The sequence below is a fragment of the Alternaria arborescens genome (genome assembly GCF_004154835.1).
Source record: "Alternaria arborescens strain FERA 675 chromosome Unknown contig_7, whole genome shotgun sequence".
In the NCBI taxonomy this organism is placed as follows: domain Eukaryota; kingdom Fungi; phylum Ascomycota; class Dothideomycetes; order Pleosporales; family Pleosporaceae; genus Alternaria; species Alternaria arborescens.
The window spans coordinates 187,754-202,279 of NW_021167862.1; the positions used below are offsets into that span (position 1 = coordinate 187,754).

A 14,526-nucleotide genomic window follows, 5' to 3' on the forward strand; every position below is an offset into this window, starting at 1 on the left:
TTGACCTCAAAAGGCTCTGCAGGATGCATGCTTAGCTTGCCGACGACAGGTCCTGTTTACAAACGCCTGTCTCATCACCAACGCAGATAGACTTTGGTGGCCATCTCGTGCTCCGTCGAGCACGACCCGGAGAGACGGCGGATGATTAAGGCGGCGCTGGTGAGCAGGTGGCTTGAGCGTGGGCTAGCCCGACCCCGCCTGGGGGAAGCGCAATCACGAGGAATCCTGACATGGGGAAGAAAGCACAAGGAGGCTTCAGCTTTGGAGATGATGGGAACCGTGAAGATGTTGTCGCCACTGTGAAAGATATCGCGCGTATTAGTAAAGCTATGGTGGGCCTACGCGATAGTGACTTGGTGAAGGATCGCATGTCGCAAGACATCTTGGCGATGATGGCTGAGTGTGGTCGGAGTTAAAGGCCGCCTAATTCTCTCCACGTCTGTACCAGGCTTCGACTACAACACACCGCAACGACCCCTTCCAAACTCTTCAGCGTGGCGGTATCCGAGTCGCCGAAGCTGTCGCCGAAGCTAGCGCATACCAACTGCGCGACAATTGACTACTTTGCGCTGTGCGAGCGTGCTATCGTGAGGTGGGCGCGTTCGACGAGAGAGCTGGTGGTGCGTACAAGCCTATGTGAGAAAGTGCGACTCAGCGCATGGTTTTGGCATTGGGCAGCTGCTGACAAAGATTAGTAGGTGTCAACAGGTCTTCGGTACAGCACTATACCACATATCCTCCACTGCGCGCTCGATCGCCCATTGCGTAAGCTGCATCTTCCCCTCAGCAGGAGGAAGCACTCCGTGGGCAGCCACCACAGAGAGGGCTAGCCTATCGCGAACACCCCAAACACTTCTGAGCATACGCTCGTGCACCACAGGCGACATACTCACAGAGAGGGAGTCACAAGGTGTGTTGTACTTGACGTCAAACACGGGCTGGAGAGCGCAAGCAGAGCGCATACAAGCCAACACCAGGGCAGTGCAGCCATTTCAATCCCCAGGCCTCAGGGTCATACCACTTGGCGTCTGGAGATAGCTCAGTTCCCGAAGATTTAAGACCGCACAAGGCCGCGATTGCACAATCGCGCACCTTGCGACCTTCGACACACTCTCTTCTGCAACGCGCCCACTAGCGACGGACCGGATCTGCACGAGAAGACTCTGGACCACAGAATACCCTGGCTTTGCGTCTCAGGCGGCCACCAACGCGTGAGATTTCATCATTCATCTCCAACGGACTTAACCCTTAAGTCCGTATTCTCCGTGGAATTCATATCACACCAGCGAGCGACATCATCGCAACTATGCCGCCAACACCACCTTCAACAACTTCCTCTAGCGCAGGACACTCGCCGCCAGATCCACAATTCAGAGTTGTGCGCAAACGGAATCGCGTTCCTTTGTCCTGTGGAGCATGCAGGCATCGAAAGTAGGCATACATCTCAAACGAAAAGAGACGATCGTCGTATGCTGACAATTGTAGGCTGAAATGCAATCGAGGCCATCCCTGCGACAACTGCACCAAGCGCGGAGATACGGCATCATGTACGTACGCTGCCCCAGGCAACCGCAAGAAGAGTTCAGCGAGCACCGGCTCTGCGACTACGCCCGATGACATGCAAAATCGCATTGATCGTCTTGAAGGACTGGTTCTTTCCCTGATGACCAATGGCGCCCAGAGCGCTGGACCTGCTGCTGCTCAAGCCGCTATCGCACACAGTCTGGGCAATGCTGGCCCGGATCAGCAGTTTGATGCCAGCCCGATGATCACCGCTATGAGCACCGGCGCGCCTGAATCGATACCCGAAGAAGACGTGAACGAAGAGAGTGACATGGAAACTGTCACAAAGTCGATTGGGGTCATGAAGGTGCACAACAACCATACCATATTTGCCTCAGAAGCACATTGGTATGCAATATTGGGTGAATTGTCAGAAGTCAAAAACTACTTCGCCGAGCACAAGAAACAGTATGAAGATCAGCTCAAGCGGTACAAGGCGACGCATGTCGAAGATCGACCACCGGGTACTTCCTTCTTGACGGGTGGACAAAAACCTAGCTCCAAGGCCGAAATCCTATCACGCTTCCCGCCCAAACCCACAGCCGATCTCCTCGTCTCGCGCTTCTTCAACACATACGATCCTGGCATTCACATCATACATGGCCCAACGTTCCAAGAGGAGTACGATAGACATTGGGCACAACCGGAAGAGACGCCCGTCATCTGGCTTGGGACCGTGTTCGCCATGATGTGCATCGCGCTGCAGTCGTACACACGAGCTGGTGATGAGCCTCCCGAGTACCACAATAAGTCTTGGGAGATGTCAAGGGAGTATGGCGACTTGACAGCGCAATGTTTGATCATGGCGGACATCACACAGCCCATCACGGGTATGATGGAGACCCTGCTTTTGCACGTCCATGCTGAGTATGCTCGTAGTAGGGATGCAGAAGTGGGTATTCTGATTAGCACAGGCATCGTCGTGCGACTTGCAATGCGAATGGGTTTGCATCGAGATCCAGGACCATATCCCGGCATACCCGTGTTCCAAGGGGAGATGCGGAGACGTATCTGGGCTGCGGTACGCTCATGCGATCTGTTGTTTTCAGCCCAGGCTGGATTACCACCAATCGTCCGACCGCGAGACACAAACACTGAGATACCCCGTAACATCTACGATGATGAACTGCACAAAGACATGAAGATACTGCCTCCTTCAAGGCCAGAGACGGAAGCTACACCAACCCTTTTCCTGATCAATCGAACGAGGCTAGTCTACAAGCTTGGGGAAGCAGTCGAGTGCACAGATACCCTGACGTGCGCATCGTACGAGGAGGTCATGAAGCTTGACGCGGAAGCCAGAGAGTTGCACGACAACATTTCGCCGCATCTCAAGATGCGAGGAATGGATGAAGCGGCACGCGACCCTTCTACTTTGATTATGCAACGCTTCACATTAGACCTCCTCTTCCTCAAGATAATATGCGTCCTCCATCGGAAGTACTTGTCTTATGCGAGAGTGCAATCGCGTTTCGCTTACTCCAGGAAAGCGGTCATTGAAGCCTCGATGATGCTACTCAAGCACCAAGCGACTCTGCACCGGGAGTGTCAGGCCGGTGGTCGGTTGCGCAATGTCAAATGGTTCATCTCGTCGCTGACCACCGTCGACTTCCTTCTCGCTGCAATGATCATATCGTCCGATCTCTACCACACTGCGCGCGAAGGGTCGGCTCGTTCCCCGCCATCAGCAGACACGCTTGTGTGGAGTTCAGATCGGCGCGAGGAAATGCTCGAAGCTATAGAGGTAGCAGTAGGCATTTGGGACGGCCTCAAGGATCACTCTATGGAAGCATACAAAGCGCACACCACACTCGGCGTCATGTTGGACCAGTTGAAGAAGAGTCGATCAGCAAGGCAAGCTCCGAACGGCTTCCAAGCAGCTTCTTCGGCGTACCCCGCAATGGCACCAATGGAAGATGCCAATGTCGCACCTGAACATTCGGCAGCAATGACGCTGGGCTTGCTTAGCACGGGCGGTATGACGCCTAATGCTAACATGTTTGACCAGCGATACCCGGCAGGAATGGCCAATCTACTAAACGACCCTATTCCTCAAGCATCAACGGGCCTGACACCTCAATACAACCAGCCAACAAGCGGAACAGCGGGGCCAGAAAATGCAGCAAGTCCATTTTCAAATCTCTTTGGAGCAAACCTCTTTCAAAACTTGGATCTTCCGCCGACAGACAATATCAATTGGGTACGTACTCAGAGTGATCTTAAATAAGGACAGTCTGCTAATAGATCAGGACGCATGGGATTCTTACATCCAGGGTCCAGGCATCGAGTCGACAAACAACTTCTTCCCTATGGACCTGAGCAATATGCCTATGCAAACTGAGCAAGCAGGAATGCCGGCCACGGGGCAAGCACCGAACCAGCAGCCTGCGCAAGGACCTCGGACAAATGTGTTTGGACACGATGTCTATATGGGCGTAAGTACTGTGTCACACATTTACTGCTTTATTCTGATGGCTGACAGCAACAAGGCTGATCCGAAAACGAGCTCTGGTGAAGGGTATGCTCTGGGTTTCATGCTACCTAAACGATCCAACTCGTAGTTCACGCGCTCACGTTATTTGCGGTATGGGTCATGAGCACATGAATATGTATTTTGAGCGTACTATGTCGTTTGCATGGTCTGTGGGTTTCCAAAGCCGAAGACGGCGGAGTTACCAGATATCCCCAATTGTTGGTTGATCTAAGAAAGGGAAGTATAGGCGGACGGAAGGAGGCGCAGCAAGGCATGTGCCCCGCGATGAGAAGATAAATGAACTCAGCTCAGCCTTTGCGCTTGTATCAGAAAAACCCACTTTGGCGTGTCCATTACTTGTATCTGGCCAACTTGTCTCTTTTAGTTGTCTTGCCTCATCTCGTATCCAGATATAGCGCGATACGACAAGGCCATACCAAGCTTCGACCCCGGCCAGCTGCCGCGTTCCTGCCCCACTTGAACCGCTGGACCCTGGATCACGGCCTGGCAAACGTCATCGCAGTCACGACAGCTTACGCGCTCGCGGGCCTTTGTTTGGCCGTGAGGCTGCGACGGCTACCCGCCTCAGCCTTGGGTTGTATCCATAGCAGCTGTGCCTCCTACCTCTCTATCATCTTTCTCTCACGCGTCATTCACCCCCGCCATCTTCCAGGCTGAAGGCTGAGAGCTGCGCATGTCCCTGCAGAACCCGTAACAACACCTCTTACACCACGAATAACGGTCTAGCACTCGATCACTCCATACTCACTATGTCAAATCTGCCCACCATGTCTCCACCCATCCTCACCGCGACCGGCTTCTCACCACCTCCGCCGAGCACCAACCCCATCTCGCCCGTCTCACGAAGCGGCACCTTCCCTCACAAGACTAGTCCAGCAGTCGTCACACAAACGCCGCTCATCGACACGAACACACCTGCGATAAATGACGCGCCCGTCGAGTTGGACGGAGGCGAAGTGACCCCGGAGGAACTGAGGAGACGAACGACAGAGGAGGCAAGTGGAGTCCGGGGCTCTATGCGGTCGCCGGATGAAGAGGGTATCGATGCCGAGTTTCTCGGCGAGGGAGAGAATCTGGGTAGAGATGCTAGGGAGGTATGTTCATACCTATGCGTAGAAGTCGTCCAAATGGCGTAATTTACGTTGCGACTACCTCGGGGCATGACAGAGACTCCGACATCGTTGAGCTGACATATCACTAGAAACGCGCAGCCATGCTAGCCTCGCGCTCGAAAGATCCAAGCGTCATAGTTGATGTACCGAAAGAGCCTACGGCTGAGGAGGTCGAAGCTGCGAGGAAGGCAGATGCATTGCTGCCCCCAGGCATGAGGGGGAAGATACCCGAGGCTTAAGGAGGAGCTTTTGTATGTGGTGCGCGTTATCGTGTACACGATGCAGGGAGGAATGTATTATGTATGACGACGTGCTGGGAGTACGGGTGGCAATAGATAGGATTTGCGTAAATGATATTGCATCTGGATTCAAACTTGCAATTGAGCTTAGAGTGAAGAGCTGCTAGTTTCCATTAGTTTTACCCACACTTCGTTCGCGCTCGAAATTCTTGTCCGACACACCATGACGCACGGTTGCGCCCGCTAGCCTCCTCGGACGGGTCTACACAAAAGGCCTCAAGCCCCTATTCCCTTCTTTCTGACTACAAAACACTTGCTACATCTTGTTCATCAAAAGCTACATGACTTATTCCAATGTCTGCGGCCCGTTCGGTGCCTCGCGAGATATGATCAGCACCAAGTCATGACTGTCTTGCCTTTTTTCAGTCAAAATCTCGAAAAGAGAGATGCGAGAGTTTCATGAGATTTATTGTGGCCGGCGTATGAAAATTCGTCATGAATATTGTGCGGAAACGAAGTCTGAGCAATTGTATGGGACATGGAGATCCTGTACTACATTTTCTGCTTCCAAAATCATCGGGCTAAAGGATCATGTTTTTCCGTTCAACGTCTGAGTTGCTTTACTACGCTATCGTGTATAAAACTACTGATTTGCAGGACGAAGAATCTATCACTCACCATACGTCTTTCAATCTACCAAAAAGCGAGGGTATAAACATCCATGCTCGCTGCCCGCTCCTTCTCGCAAGATGACTTCCGACTGGCTGACTCGAACTACACTATTTCTCCACAGATGACGGCATCAAACAATTAGATGCAGAGATTCATGGTTCTCTGGATTGAGTTCGAAGGTTGTACGAAAAACATTATGCTTAAGAGACGCCGACTTTGACCCAAATATGACTATGCATCGTTCATGGAGTGAAGGTGCTGTCTGATTCGGAAAGTAGTCGACTCAAACTATGAAATTATCGACCTGCGCTGGGCTACCCGAGCGAGCATATCAAAGTCATAAGTTTTAATTCGACTTGTTCATGTCTGGCTGGCGGATCTCAGAAGTTCATGTGACGAACGAGAGCCAAGTTGCAAAGTCACCATAATACCTTACTGTATGTTTCCACCTTCGCTCCCTGAAACCCTTGTATATTGTTTGACGCCAAAACTATGGAAGTGCAACATCATGTTATGGCATTACTCGTCTCAAAGGTGGATGGCCTCTAACTCATGTCTTCATGTCTCTTTTCCCAGAATGCCAACGATATGGACAAGGTTCTTTGAACAGTCTGGTCGTAAAGATTGGATACGACAAGTGCACCTACTTGGTTAGTCGCGAAAGGCCTACATGGAGGTTTGCAATCTCTGCGTGTGGCCTCTTACTCTTTGGTTTACCCAGAAGTTCCAGTCCTCAAGCACTTGAAAATTAATGGAGATTCTCCATGTAGTTTTCTTGCGCCCAAAGAAAACGGCTCGGAGTTTTTGCAAGCTTGTCTCGTCTTATTCGAAATGTACCAAGGCAGCCAAAACGGAAGCCCCGTGTCTTCATGTGCATTGGTTTTTGAGAAGAGACATCAAACCATGAACATAAATTGAACACATGGTGTCACTGGAGAATCCATGGACAAGAAGCTCTAGGCTGGATAATATTCATCTTTGTGACGCTCCGGAACTATATACAATCGAATGAGATAAAAATGTGCTGTCTGCCAACAGCCTCAAATAGCGACTCCCAGTTCGACTACTTGCAGTTGGTTCCCTTGTAGATGAAGGTACCATCGGAGTTCTCACATCCACAAGTGCTATCCTTAGGGCTCTTGATGCATCCTGCACCGTCACCGCTCTCCTCACCCTTTACACCTGCTGCATCCCAGAAGAATGTCCAGGTACCGGCTTTAGCCTTCATCGCCGACCCCGGCGCGCAGTTGTATGCTTCGCATGTCCCATAAGGCCAGCCGTGGTTGCCATCGTACTGGTGGTCTTGAGTGAAGACGGCGAAGGTCTGCTTGGATGTGCGTGTGTTGTGGCTGCACTCGGCGGCTTGGATAGCTTTGCTGGTCTTGATGGCTGCATTCATTGTTAGCCTCTATGTTGGCATGGGGTGAACAGATGTGAAGCATACGTGAACAGCTGGGAGCTGAAGGGTAGCTGCCGTTTGTGTTCGAAGTCGCAGGATCTAGTGTGGCAGTGATGGCTGTTACCAGCATGAAGACGGTAGCGACGGAGTACTGAGAGAACATCATCATGAAGGTAATTTCGATCAACGAGCAGGTTGTCAAGATGCAAGGTGTGATGTGGTGAGTGAAGCAATATCTCTTGGCCACAGCGATCAAGCTTCTTATACAAGCTCAACACCAACTCCATCCCTTGCCTTATCCTTCACAGTAATCAATTTTCCCATAACATGAGGAAGGACTACCAGATCCACATCCACGTACCACAAGTTACGCAGTTCTCGGAAATTTGCGGTCTGGCCGATCTTGAAACATACTAGACAGGGATGACAGTTGCGCAAAGGCCACAAACCGCTCTCAGGTAGAGTGAGGAGGTCGGAAGTTCTGTGCCGCTAACGGGCCGAGCCTTGATGTCATATATGTAGTTTCGTCCCCGTGGTGCGATACTGTCGCGCTGATAGATCCGGCGTCGGATGCGGGAGCCTTGCACAAGCGATCCGGGGGCCCCTCGTCGTCTTCATATCCAGAGTCGTATGCCCGGTCGTCAGGGTCTTGCGATAATGAGGCCGGAAAATCCTCGGTGCACTCCAACGAGTCCTCGTCCGTGTTCGATGCGTAGTCCCAAAGACTCTCGTTGACTTCACCGATATTGGCCCATGGTATTACACCCTCCTCTGTGTCACTAACCCATTCTTCTCCTTCAACCTCCTTCACAACCCACTCCGCTTCAGCAGCATCATCGATCTCAATCCGCTTCGTCATCGCGATAAACTTCTCTTGACGTGCCACAAGCTCCAACTGAACCGCCATCGTATCCCTGGTATACTCAGGCTGGTTCTTTTCATACTTCCTAGCCTTTACCTTGGACTCCGACACCCAAGCCGCCTCATCTCGGAGTGCTAGTTCAAGCTTCGCTAGTAGTTCAGTAAGACCTGGAAGAAGACTTTTATACGCCTCTTGCAATCCGTTGAACTTTTCGTTCTCCACCTCAATAGTGCCACCACGCTTACCAAAGTCGTGCGAGAACCAGTTTCTCATCTCGTAGATGGGTCTGTCTTGGTCCATGGCTCTTGCGAAGATCGTCCACAGTGAGCCCGCGTATTCGGAAACAGGCCACTTAAATGCGGCTTCATACTTGATCTCTTTCCAGCCTTCGTAGAATCCTACGTGGCGTGAATGTATTCTGCTCTTGATATCGGAAATGTGTTCGTCCAGGGGGTCTGGACGACGAGCAGAGCGGAGGGACCAAGTATCTTGCTTTTGGCTTGCTAGACAGTACTTGTTGTCGCAGTCGAGTGTGAAAATGATGAGGTTATGAAGGCTTTGGGTGAGTTCGAGGTAATGCTCCGCTGTGGCTTTGGAAAGGACCTTGCCGCAGATGTTGTTAGACTCCATGCTGTAAACGGAATGCTTGGTAGAAGTAATTTGCGTCAAGACTTTGGAACTGTAATGGAAAAGATTTGTAGTTGAAGAGAAAAAGACATCCGGGAGAGATTCCTTATATACTCCGTATTGCATAGCCTACGACCGTCCATGAACCTGTTGGCAGACCTACCACGGAAATCATTAATGGCAATACACAGATTTGATCACATTACCATGGCTCACAAAGGAGATCCAGGGCTTTTGTTCAACCCAGAACGTGCGATTGTATCTCTCGCCTCTGATAGGTCGCGCGAGACCTTATCGAGATTTTGAACCAAGGTAGCAGCGTCCCGTGATCTTCAAGTTTGATTCTCAATGATTTTGTGATTCCAAGCGCTTTTGGGTGTTTGGTAAAGGGAACCTTCCTTAGAAGACGTTATCCAGGGCAGGGACTATCGCTTACCATGCATATGTTAGTCATCCACGCCCTTGCGACTGACATGCACCACTTCCATAAATAAGATGCTTCCGTTCGAAGCCAGAAAAAACTACATCAAACTGAAAATTGACGGTTGTATCCACAGCCCCAGACTGCTGTAAACTAGCGTAACCGCACTCAAGACAACACCAACCAACCGGCCAACCAACCAACGCGAACCACTATGAAAGCCCTCATACTCGCCGCGGAGGACCGAACAGCGTATATCGGTGACATACCTCGAACAAAGCCTGCTGCGAACGAACTACTGATTCGTGTAAAGGCGGTTGCGCTCAATCCCATTGACCCACTATATGTCGCGCATCCGCTGGGTGATTCTGGACGGACGGTTGGGAGCGATTTCGCAGGTACCATAATCCAAACTGGCGGTGATGTACCCACGGAAGCCGATCTCGGCGATGGAAACGAGGTTGCTGGTTTTCTCCAAGGTGCTTGCAGCGTCAACGAACGACCGGGTGCCTTTGCAGAATTTGTTGTGGTCCCATGGGATCTAGTATGGAAGGTACCCAAGTCGGTGACTCTTGAGCAGGCTGCGGGTGTAAGCCTTGTAGCCCTTACGTCTGCCCAAGCGATATGGTACCGGCTAGGGATGGGAGCGCCGTTTGCGTATGATCGCGAGCAAGTTTTCCAAGAGCACCCAGAGTGGAAATCCGCCGCACAGAGCCGATGGGACGAAGCCGATGTAATCAACGTTTTCGTCTATGGTGCATCTACATCAGTCGCATTGTTTGCGGCGCAGATGATACGGCTCAGTGCAAAATCGAGCGGCAAAGCTATCAAGCTGTACGGCGCAGCTAGCGAGGCTCGGTGGAAGCTTCTCAAAGCAGAGCCATACGGGTATGACGCTCTCGTTGACTACCAAGACCCTGACTGGCCAGAGAAAATCAGAGGGTTTACTGGCGGCATTGGGATACACTATGCATTCGACTGTATTTCTGAAGCTAGTTCCGTCGAGCGTACCTGTTCGACCCTCACACGCGATGGGAAGATAGCCATCGTCCGATCTCGTGAAGGTGGAGCTTGGAAGCCGCACAACATCTCTGTCGAACCCATTTATGGTGCGGTGTGGGAGGCACTGGGCGAAGAGGTTCAGTACCAAGGCTTTACTGTACGACGATCACCCGCTGCTCGTGGGTTCGCAGTAGCGTTTTACGCGTGGCTCGGCGAATCCATAGCTTCCGAGCTGAGTCCAAACCCGATCAGGTTGATGCCAGGCGGCTTAGGAAGCGTAGTTTATGATGGCTTCCAGTTGCTTGGTGCAGGTGGTATGGAAGAAAGACGAACCGTTCGCGCTGAACTGTGGATGCGGCCTGTCAGTGCCGAGAAGATTGTTTATAATATCTGAAATCTTGTCAACCTGCCAGACTCTTATAGTTAGCAGGTGCGATATCAAAAGAACCTTGCTCTCGTAAATTAGCATTTCTATGACCTCGCTCAGATCTGAAGCGAAGTCGCGTCGTGCTCCATCCCTCCAAGATGACAAGCTAAGTCGCGTAGGAGAACACAGCAATGCTGTCAGTAAGGGGCGACAACGCATCTAGCTAATTGATCCGTATCTCTAAAATGGCGTATGGCTATTCATTTAGTCCCAATGAGTGATGCAGATGGACGAAGACTGGGAGAGTAGTTGAGCTGTTCACAGTGGAAGTTTGTGAGGCGGTGATGGCGTCATTGTCTCCTACGCGAGAGGCTGGGCACAGCACCCCATGGCCCCTTCTTCTGTTTATTCGTTCCATCGACACATCGCACGGCGCAGCATCTTGAGGTACATTTAGCTCCCGTTCAACGAATTGAGATCTACGGGGCGCAGCTTCACAAATCCTTTGACCACATGGCTGCATCGGGCAGCACGTTTCACGTGGGGGCGCATCGAAGGAGCACCCTTGCCATGCGACGCTTTGTTTGCGTAGACTGGGCGGCGGCCTGCAGAACTGCCTCTGTGTTTAGATGATGGTTTGCTGCAAACATGTCTATGAAGCTTCATTGTGCTTCTAGTCGTTCTCACATATCTGTTCATTCTGATCCTATCATCATAGTCTATTGACTAAGACACCAAACCTCACACCATGATACCAGAACATGACTGTCCAGTGGGGGGGCGTGTTCTACATGTGCAATGGTTTCCGTGGTTGCTGTACTATAGATCCATGCATGCCAGGCAGTACTTGTCCTGCCGACAAGGACCGAACTCCAGGGCGATGTTGGTTCACACAGCATGTTACATGGTAATCCAAGCTGACGATATACAGCCTCAGAACCATCTCTCGTTCCAATCACATCAATTTCGAAGGCCACGCCCACCACGACAGGGTCTCCATCAAGATCTACAACAGGATCACCACCATCTCTCGATTCAGACATCACATTCAGCTTAGCAGAGCCATCTTACAAGACTGTCACACAGAGTGCCTTGACCACAGCAACACCATCTGGTGACGCACCAGAAATGACAAGCCATGTACATTTGCCTGTAGCAGTTATCATTGGTGCGGTGCTGGGTACTGCGGTCTTTTGTGTATTGATGATCTCTATATTGCTATATCTAAGGAAGAAAAGGCATACCAAGATATACAAAGCGCCGGATTATCCGTCCCCATTGGTTGGCAGTGACATGACACCGCAGTTAACGAGTGAGTCGATACATTGAGTTCCAATCACTATGCACGATATTAACATCAGTTTAGGCAAAGCATCTTCGCAGTTTCAGCAAAAGATAGCCTCACTTTACAGAACAGAGTCGATAACAGAACAAGATGATCTCGCACAACTAGACAGTCGAGAGATAGGTCGGGACAAACATCGCTGTAACGGCTCTGTCGGGAATCTCGCTGAGCTTCCTGCTGAGCCACTGCCGTGGCCAGGTAACTCTTCGCACGGTTAGACCATACGTACACTATGGCAATAGTGAGATGTAGCTTCCCGGTTCTGTATGTAAAAACGGTGCGTATCAACAACCACCGGAGACGCGGGTGGTCAAGCCAGACACCAGAGGTCATAGCCGGAGTTTAGAATGGCTAACCCAGCGTTATTTTCCAGAGAAGAGACCACATAATAGCCCCTCCGGTTCATCCAAAGTCGCATCGCTCGGGTAGCGGAGAAGCCAAATACTGGTTGTTGGAGTACATAGTTTGAGGAAAGATAATGCAAATGCCGGCTCAGCACAACATGTGCTGAGCGATGACAAGAAAACTCTCGTGTTCACTTTTCCAATACCCACATCACGAGTCGTAAGCACCATGGTGTTATGTTTACTAGTAATCTTTTCCAGTTACATATACCGCAGCCGACCAATCATAGAAGACGAGCCCCGCTGACGTCACAGTTGGGCACCTACGATCTCATACCTTTTCGTCACTCGCGCATACCTAAGTCTGCGCCAACTTTACCGTTCCTTTTCCATCAAGAGATTCAACAGAGCTCGCCTCGATATATTCCCATCACCATGTCCGAAGACGCTGCGCCGCCTGCAGCACCGTCAACACAAGCAGCACCTGCCTCGATACCCCGCTATTTTCGAAATGATGCGCCTCTGGCACGACGAGATCCTCACAAGCAACTATTAGCGTCATTGGACCGACTGATCACGGACTATCCTCCGCATCATGTTCCTCCAGGTGGTGGCCTATATTATGGACCGATATCAATAGCCTACCTCTTTTATGCCTTGCACAACATATATCCTGACCTTACACTGGATGAATATCCCTTGAACACATGGTCTGCGGCTTACATTGAACAAGCACAAGCCCATATCAAGGAATTCCCAGCGCCAACTCCCAAGAAATGCGGCATTTCCAACGACATCATGTCCCTGCTTGCGCTGTACGCCGTGACTGCGCAAGACCCAGACACGGTGAAAGAGCTCTGCGATCATGCTGCCGTCATGCTTGAGGACGAAACCTCCAACGAGTGGCTGTTTGGTCGTGCTGGCTATCTGTATCTCCTTCGCCTTGTACGCGGAGCTTTTGCCCATAACAAGGACGTTATCGAACTCATTGAGGACACAGCCGATGAGGTCATCGAGAACATTATGCAAAGCCCGCGACCCTGGAAATGGCATGGGAAGGCATACGTTGGTGCCGTGCATGGCGCGATCGGTATCATTACACAGATCGTGCTTACTGACCCTTCATGGGCGTCTAAGCTGGAAGCGGAATTGGGTGCCTTACTCAGCTATCAGTATGAGAGCGGCAACTTCCCATCGTCTCTGCCGCCAGGTCGTGACAAGCTCGTACAAGTCTGTCATGGAGCGCCTGGTGTAGTCACTTCTCTTCTCTCGATTCGAAAATACTTCCCAGGCCTTCACGAACGTATTGACAGAGTTATCGCCAAGGCCAGGGAGTGCATCTGGGAGAGAGGCCTCTTGACTAAGGAGCCCTGTATCTGTCACGGAATCACTGGAAATGCTCTCGCTTTGGACGGCAAGCAATTCGAGCACTTCCTGACTTATACCACAGGCCACGAAATTAAGTCAATGGCAAAAGATGGTATGTTGGAGAAGTCGGACGATCCATCTGCACTATGGTGTGGCGAGGCAGGTCGTGCCTGGGCGTGGGCGGTCGCAGACAAGGATCTGGACAAGAGACTTCTTGGTTACAACGATATCTGAAGACTTGGAAGACTAGCGCCAGTGAATTGAATGGCACTTTGATGATACACACGATGTCATGAGCGAGACGATTGAAGAGCTATTGTGGCGTTCCGCGCAGGCGACCCGATTCGAGATACCGGCATAGGGATACGCAACGCAGTCAGCCACGGCTAGCTGCACGAATGACCTTTACTAGCGTCTTTTTAAGAGCCTCTAAAATCAGCAATCAACTAATTCTGGCTTGTTGCAACGTTTCACTGTCATATGTGCGAACCACTCTATGGTGGCTCCAATGAGCAGATGCCTCAGAGCAAGCGTTGGGCAGGTCAACAGCCCGTCAAACCTTGACCAGCACGGAGTATGAACAGCAAACTTAGAAGGTGCATGAACTGTCATTGTTCGAATTGTTCTAATGGGATTCGTGTTAAATAGCCTCCGTTACCTGGACACGTAGCCGCGCGCGATACACGCAACATGCTACGTATCTCCCCACGC

At 51.2% G+C, this 14,526-nt stretch overlaps 7 protein-coding genes across 7 annotated transcripts; 5 read left to right on the forward strand and 2 right to left on the reverse strand.

Moving 5' to 3' along the window:
• Positions 1 to 1,306: 1,306 nt before the first annotated feature.
• Positions 1,307 to 4,124, forward strand: AA0111_g3797 (hypothetical protein; the record flags this gene model as incomplete). The annotated part of the gene is made up of 4 exons (XM_028649722.1): positions 1,307 to 1,431; positions 1,486 to 3,763; positions 3,813 to 3,998; positions 4,053 to 4,124. 4 exons carry the CDS (start codon positions 1,307 to 1,309, stop codon positions 4,122 to 4,124), a joined length of 2,661 nt encoding a protein of 886 aa, XP_028508307.1.
• A 700-nt stretch (positions 4,125 to 4,824) lies between these two features.
• Positions 4,825 to 5,408, forward strand: AA0111_g3798 (hypothetical protein; the record flags this gene model as incomplete). Its single annotated transcript, XM_028649723.1, has 2 exons — positions 4,825 to 5,151; positions 5,259 to 5,408. 2 exons carry the CDS (start codon positions 4,825 to 4,827, stop codon positions 5,406 to 5,408), a joined length of 477 nt encoding a protein of 158 aa, XP_028508316.1.
• Positions 5,409 to 7,143: 1,735 nt separating this feature from the next.
• AA0111_g3799 (hypothetical protein) lies at positions 7,144 to 7,645 on the reverse strand (the record flags this gene model as incomplete). Its single annotated transcript, XM_028649724.1, has 2 exons — positions 7,144 to 7,469; positions 7,525 to 7,645. The coding sequence occupies 2 exons, from the start codon at positions 7,643 to 7,645 to the stop codon at positions 7,144 to 7,146; spliced, it is 447 nt and encodes a 148-aa protein (XP_028508315.1).
• A 288-nt stretch (positions 7,646 to 7,933) lies between these two features.
• AA0111_g3800 (hypothetical protein) lies at positions 7,934 to 8,971 on the reverse strand (the record flags this gene model as incomplete). Its single annotated transcript, XM_028649727.1, has 1 exon — positions 7,934 to 8,971. The coding sequence occupies one exon, from the start codon at positions 8,969 to 8,971 to the stop codon at positions 7,934 to 7,936; it is 1,038 nt and encodes a 345-aa protein (XP_028508290.1).
• Positions 8,972 to 9,603: 632 nt separating this feature from the next.
• Positions 9,604 to 10,785, forward strand: AA0111_g3801 (hypothetical protein; the record flags this gene model as incomplete). Its single annotated transcript, XM_028649728.1, has 1 exon — positions 9,604 to 10,785. The coding sequence occupies one exon, from the start codon at positions 9,604 to 9,606 to the stop codon at positions 10,783 to 10,785; it is 1,182 nt and encodes a 393-aa protein (XP_028508289.1).
• Positions 10,786 to 11,886: 1,101 nt separating this feature from the next.
• AA0111_g3802 (hypothetical protein) lies at positions 11,887 to 12,321 on the forward strand (the record flags this gene model as incomplete). Its single annotated transcript, XM_028649729.1, has 2 exons — positions 11,887 to 12,070; positions 12,125 to 12,321. The coding sequence occupies 2 exons, from the start codon at positions 11,887 to 11,889 to the stop codon at positions 12,319 to 12,321; spliced, it is 381 nt and encodes a 126-aa protein (XP_028508478.1).
• Positions 12,322 to 12,882: 561 nt separating this feature from the next.
• Positions 12,883 to 14,049, forward strand: AA0111_g3803 (hypothetical protein; the record flags this gene model as incomplete). Its single annotated transcript, XM_028649730.1, has 1 exon — positions 12,883 to 14,049. The coding sequence occupies one exon, from the start codon at positions 12,883 to 12,885 to the stop codon at positions 14,047 to 14,049; it is 1,167 nt and encodes a 388-aa protein (XP_028508477.1).
• Positions 14,050 to 14,526: the final 477 nt, after the last annotated feature.